The 6,581-nt window shown below is 44.9% G+C and overlaps 1 protein-coding gene across 1 annotated transcript; it reads right to left on the reverse strand.

Moving 5' to 3' along the window:
- Positions 1–331: 331 nt before the first annotated feature.
- Positions 332–5,569, reverse strand: UPK1B (uroplakin 1B; the record flags this gene model as incomplete). Its single annotated transcript, XM_080613413.1, has 7 exons — positions 332–382; positions 1,017–1,100; positions 1,839–2,018; positions 2,301–2,423; positions 3,159–3,233; positions 4,759–4,959; positions 5,504–5,569. 7 exons carry the CDS (start codon positions 5,567–5,569, stop codon positions 332–334), a joined length of 780 nt encoding a protein of 259 aa, XP_080469539.1.
- Positions 5,570–6,581: the final 1,012 nt, after the last annotated feature.

Consider the following 6,581-nt stretch of genomic DNA (forward strand, 5'->3'; position numbering starts at 1 on the left):
GCAAATGCGTATGGACATTTTCCTTTCTGATGGTATCATAGGGCAAATCAGATCACTTCTTAATCTTATGCTCCAAGGATTTCTTGCACAACGAAAGAAGGATTGTGCCTCAGCCAGGAGGCATTAAGGCTGAAGAACAAGGGGCAAATAAAAGACAAGAAGATTCTTTCCTGGAGTTATCAGCAATGTGTGTCAAGTTTTTAGAGGGCAAAAGTGTATATGGGAGAGGTAGTGGGAAAACTTCAAATCCTCCGTGGCACAAGGGAAATGGAGCAGGAGGCAAATGCTGTTTCACATGGTGCTTCAGGGCAGCGCTGAGTGTACCAGGCCTTCAGTAGTCAATTCTGCTCCAGAAGAACATGGTACCAAGGAGGACGAAGAACTGAAATGATAAGACTACTGGGTATCTCTGCTCCCCTTTTTCCTTCTTCCCACCTCTCCCCCAGCCCCATTTAGTCCTAATGATAGGAGAAAGCAACAGAAATTCTTGATAAGCCAAGTCTGTTCAGGCAGAGGAAGCTTAAAGCTTTTTATCTGCACAGAAGCTTCACAGTGAAGAAAGAAGGTATGTGCAGCCATAACTACTTGAGTGGATCACTCAGCTCGTTGGGGATTATCTGTCATGAAGCTGCTGAACCCTGAGTACTTAAAACACTCGTACAAAGTCTTTGAACTATAAACTGAATTATCTGCCATGATTGCTGTTTAGATGATCCAATATGTTTCACAAACAAGTATCTGTGGGCTGTGTTGGCTGTGTTGCATTACTGAGGTGGCAGCAGGCCACAACACACTTGAAGGCCATCTAGCTCCTCACCTTGTGGAAGCCAGAATGGAGTGGAACATGCAAATGTAGCCCTGTCAGTGAAAGAGGCTACAAGCAGATTGGTGATGAAAGAATAAGTATAATCTACAGACCCTTTAAATGCGTCAGCCCTGTCATCCACCTCCACCCAACTGGGTGTGGATTAGAAAGAAAAGAGAAGCGGAAATAGAGGCAAATATTAAGTACTCACAGTCCAGCAGAGGATGGCAAAACCAAACCAGGCAACACCCCAGGCTTGTGTGTTTACAGGCCCAGAAATAGCGTCATAACAACCCTGTAAGACAACCGTGAATGGATGAATCAGCAGCAGCTTTGAGCTTGTATCACAGGGAGACGAAATTATCCACCTCTGAGAGAGACTGAGGTGACAGGCTCCTCTCCTACTGCAGCTTGGGTAGCTCACAGGGTCTCAAAAAGACAAGCTGGAGCTACACTGCTTATTGATAACTTGCAGATAGAGTACCTGTTTCTAGTTTCAAATACAAAGTAGGACCATCTCAGACACTTCAAGGACTGGCAGTCCTGTCTTACCCACTTGCCGAGTATACATATATAACCAAACTTAGCCAACACAGAGCTGACCTCCAGAAGCAAGAAGCTGTAAGCAAATTTGGAAGCTTGAACACCTTTTAGAAATGCTTACTAGTGTAGTAGTTGATGCTTGTGACCCATAAGTCTGAATAGGACAAGCCTGTCTACTGAGAAGTTCTACCTTGAGAAGGACAGTTATTGACTTGCCCACTTGTATTGTGTACACTAATCTTCAGGCTAAGTTTGATTTAGTTACTGTCCATCTACATGTTGGAGGTGTCAGTTCTTTCTGATGGCCTTAGGCAAGTTTTCTTAATAGCTCTTTCTTCATAAGGAAGGCTTTTTTACAACCTATCCGGTGTTGAGCAACATGGATACTACAGGCGTTGCTTCTCCTCCAGAAAGCTTCTGAACACCTTCCCTTCCAGCAAGGTGCTTTTGACCAACATATGTTAACTATGAAAAGCTGAGAGGATCTTACGTTGCTGTTATAGTAGCCAGGGACTCCAAGCTTGCAGCCGTCGAGGTTGGTTGGGGACCCTTGGTCATCCAAAACACAGCAGTTGCGTGGCCAAGGGTAGTCAGCATCGTTGTGAGTGGTGCGGAAGGCGGACGTGTAGTCCTGCCAGTCTGAGGGGCCGTGCACCCCGCAGCACTGGTTCTGCAGGGCAAGAGAAGGGAATGATCTTTATGGGAGCAGGTCAAAGCCCTCCACATGGCTGGTTAGGCATTAACCACAGATTTATAGGGGACATTTCTGGAGTGCCTGCATTTGACAGTCTGCCATCTGATAAATGAGCAAAGCGGGGAGGGTGGCAGGACTTTCTCTATGGTTCAAGGAAGATGCTGTCCTCTTTATTATCAAGTGGCCTGAAGGAGGACTTGAAATTCCAGGGCTGCAGAGGATTTAGTAATTAGTGAGATATTTCTGTGTTATTATTACCTGAACCATGATTTTATCCCATGTATCTGTGACTCCATCAATCATCCATTTGTCATTGTTATTGTCTGGCTCTGACTTCTTATACCTCTCCAGCATTTGCTTCAGGAAGACATTTGGAGTGAGCTATAGAAAAACAAATCCAAACGGTGAAGACTGCAGAAACTATTTGAATAAGTGGCCATGTAAAGCAAACATAGTGTTATTTGGGGTGGGTTTGTTTGCTTATTTCAGTGTCTTCCTGGAGAACAGGAATGCTGCTTCTGTCCCAGTTTTACACATAGGAGAATAAAGAGCAGGATTTGAAGCAGAGGAGCAACAAAGACATAGATCTTGAGCACGACTCTTAAACAGGCTCTACCAGATGTTATATCACAGGAGATGTGCAGAATATAGGGGTTACATTTGATATGTTGCTTGGAACTAAAGTACCACAAGTAATTTCCCTCCCTACCAATATCTCCAACAACCCACATAATCTTTCCTTCACCAGTAACACTGCCTAGGGCAATGCTGAAGATTTGTCTTCTGCATGCATGATAATCAGTCTATAGTTGAAAGACTAAACACTGCATCGATGATTCAGCTCACACTAGTATTTCCTTAACTACAAGGTTGTATATGTTTTAAAGAGTTAAAAATAACAAAGCTATTTTAAAAAGAACAAAGTAATTTCCTTGATTAGAATAATAATGTTGGAGAGTTTCCTTGTGGGGTCTTATTTTATCTCAGCAGTTCTTTGCATTTACACTGTACCACCACACCAGCCATTTACTGCTCTAAACAGGACCACCATGTGCCCTGGAACTGCAATGTTACCCAATGTGGTTTGCAAGAATACTTGAGGAAAGAAATACTCACAAAGTCCCTGTGTGTCGCTGCCGTGATGCAAGAGGCCATTTCAAATGCATAAGTGATCAGCATGAGAATGATATACTGTGGGAGACAGACAGCAGAGTTAGAGGGAACAGCTAAGCAGTCTTTTCAAGATTAAGCATGAAACTGATCTTTTTCAACCTAGTTGATTCTATGATTCTACAATTCAAGGCAACAGAGGCCAGGCTATTCTATCGTCAGTCCTCTATATGCCCTGAACATTCATGCAGCCCTTCTCTTCTGCTTTCTTGAAGGTGTATTACTGGACTTGTTCTACCTCTCCCAGACAAGATCTCATCAGCAGCTCATGGCATTGATACCACCCTGCCTTCATGGAAAATGTTTTGTCTGATATGTCATAAAATAACATTTGCCCTTTTCTTTGTTGCATCTCATTAGCGACTTATGCTTGTGCGATGTCTCCTCCTTCCTCTTCCACTTGCCAGCTATAAGATTTTTAGGAAGAAGCTGTTCACTCATAGCAGGAGAGCTCGTACTTTGGAGAAGCAGAAGGTGCAATTTAGGGTGTCTTTCAGATCCTCCTGATTTTGCATCGTGAGATTTCCTCAGCATTGGTACTATGTGAACAAAGATCCTTCATGAAAAAAGATCCTAAGGATCAGCTTAGAGTCTATTTCACTGTTTCTTTTCCGTTCTCAGCACAACCCCTTTAACCTTTCCAATATTCCTCTCCGTGTTCTCATGTCTCTGTTTCTCTTCCCACTATTTAGAATATTCTTCTCAGATTCAAGGCATTTGTTTCCTTCTTACCCCAGCTTCTGCCCCTTGTACTCTCTCCTGTACCACAGCCTTAGGTTTCAGAGAAGACACCAAAATTCAGAGGTAAGACAATTCTCTTCACTCAGCTGGTTGCCAGGCAGTTCATGGCACGAGATTTCATATCTCTAAGTGTCTCTTGGTTAAAACAGACAGCCTGCCGTCCCACATTAATCCAGGAGAGAGCCGATTACAGAAGTTTCGGCTCTACCCTTCATTAATGAAAGCACCAATTACTGCCAACCTAAGGGACTAAGAGAGAAATTGTACTGAGATTTGTTCACACCTTAACATTGTTCTTGGCTTAGCCAAAGCTCTCTGTCCCCACCCCTGTAATTTCTGCCTGCCTGCTGATGTCTAAGGTTCTCAATTGCACCCTTATTTGGTACACTAACACATACTAATGCCTTGTACAGAAGGGATTACTTATCAGCTCCTTAACTGAATGGTATAGGACAGCTGAAAGGTAGTAAGGGGTGGAGAGAAACAAGGATCTAAACCACATCCCAGCTACATCTGATTGCACAAGTGCTTCTGCATTGCTTCAGGGCAAGGTCAGAGTCAAGCAAGTCAGCTTAAACCTCCATTGTGGCTACCACCATTTATTCCCTCAGCCTGATTCAGGAGCTTCTCAAGCATGTGCCCTCACCATGTGGGACACCAAGCCATGATCAAGAAGAACCTCTGGCTCCTTATCACTAGTAGAAGCTGTCTTTGCTCAACGTGTCATTACTAAGGTGAGCAGGGAAACTAAGGCAGCATTTTGTCAGTTTGGCAGCAATAGGTAGGAGAACATTGCCACACTTACCACAAGCAGCAAGGTCTTGTTGGACTTAATGACTCCAACGATACCAAGGATAGACAGAACAAAGAGCGCAAAGCCAACAAAGATGCCAATCCAGGCAGCAGCATAGATGTCATCGTTTTCTGTGGCTTCCAGCAGAGGGTAGAGACCATGGGGATCAGACACAAAGAAAATGCACTCTGCTGTCAGGGCAATGCCGCACATCTGAAAAGTGCAAGTTCAGGAAATCCATTAGTTTAAGCTCCTCAAAAAGTAAAAGAGATAAAAAAAGATGGAGACCACTTTTCTTTCATTCAACATCCTGCCAAACAGGAGCTACTCAACTCCTCCTCTGCCCAACTCCACAATCCCTTGTATTGGGCCTTCACAGAAGAGTTGCAGACAAAACTCAGCCAGCCTATACCTGAGAGACCAGACCTAGGATTTGAGGATGTTAAGAAAGAATCAACAGAACCTTTCTCATCCCTATATGGAGGGAGGTGGCTGGGAAGATGTTGGTCAGCAGCAAGAGATTTTCACCTAGAATTCATGTTGGTCTTGTGGATCAGACCCTGCTGTCCCTTGCTGTCTCCTCACCACCCAACTCATCAGCCAACAGAGCTCTCCTTTATTACTCCTCTCATGCTTTACTGGTGTATTTATTTGTGGACTTCACACATGAAGAAGGACTTCATGGCTGAGAACGGCTGTTTTAAGAAGTGTCATACTAGAAGGAAGCCTCCACCCATACTTGTTCCACTTCACTTACCCCAATGACCACATTCCCAAAGACTAATAGACCCTGCAAGACGCGCACGCCATCACTCTTTGCCATCTTCAATTCTTCATGCAACCTGGGAAAATCCAAAGACAGTCTTCAGTTAGACCAGTATAATAGGCTTCACTCAGAAATAGATAGTATCCCTAAGGAGAAGGATAGGAAGAACCTGCCAGCCTTTCTGTACATCTCCCACCCCTTGCTTCATAGCAGTTACAGAGGAGAAACTTCCCCAAGTGAAAAACTGGTAACTCCCCTTGATGCTTGACCTACAGAAGATTGAGACCACTCAGGGGCAGTATCTTTGGCTCCCTTTTGGTTAGGGTTTTCATCACCACAACAGCACCTCTGCAAACATCAGCTCATGGTGTTGCATTTCCATCTGGTTAAACACGAGCTGCACCCAGATGGGCAGCAGACAAGTTCAGTGCCTTCACCTTACTCCTCTTCCAGAGGAGCTAGCTTTATCCAAGGGTATGCTGTACACCCTCCTGGCTGTTCATTTTGGCCAGCACTACCAACAGGACCAAACTGGCAACCACAGTGCTTTAGCAGTACCCTACATGCATAACTATAGCACAGGGCTTGGCAGCACCTTAGTGTAAGAGTAGCCCCATCTCCCACCCATGCCAGGAACTAGAGCTGAGACACCCATTTGCAGTCAGGTGCAAGGGAGAGAAGGAGCAGCTCAGGCTGCAGCTGGCTTATGGGACCCAGGCCAAATAGCATTCCCAGCAAATTCCTGAGAGTGCTATATCCTGCAGGCTGTGGCCAGGCACCCCTCATTGAATTCACCCCCTTCCACAGAGAGCAGCATAAAGGCACTAGTCAGACGTGTGAGACCTCTTGGAGAAAGAAGCCCAGATGCCAGTGCCAACCAAGTCCTTCTTTCAAAGGGATGGAGCACATGTGTGCATGGAGGCAGGGGGGAAATCCAATCCCAAGACAGTTGCATTTGCTGGGTGGTTAAGAAAATACAAGCTGTAAAACAAAGGCTAAAGTGGGCTCAACTTGAGCAGACCACAGGACAAGCAGCTTGAACAGCCAGAGTATCTGCACTAGTGCCTTC

This window comes from Psittacula echo (genome assembly GCF_963264785.1).
Source record: "Psittacula echo genome assembly, chromosome: 3".
Classification (NCBI taxonomy): domain Eukaryota; kingdom Metazoa; phylum Chordata; class Aves; order Psittaciformes; family Psittacidae; genus Psittacula; species Psittacula echo.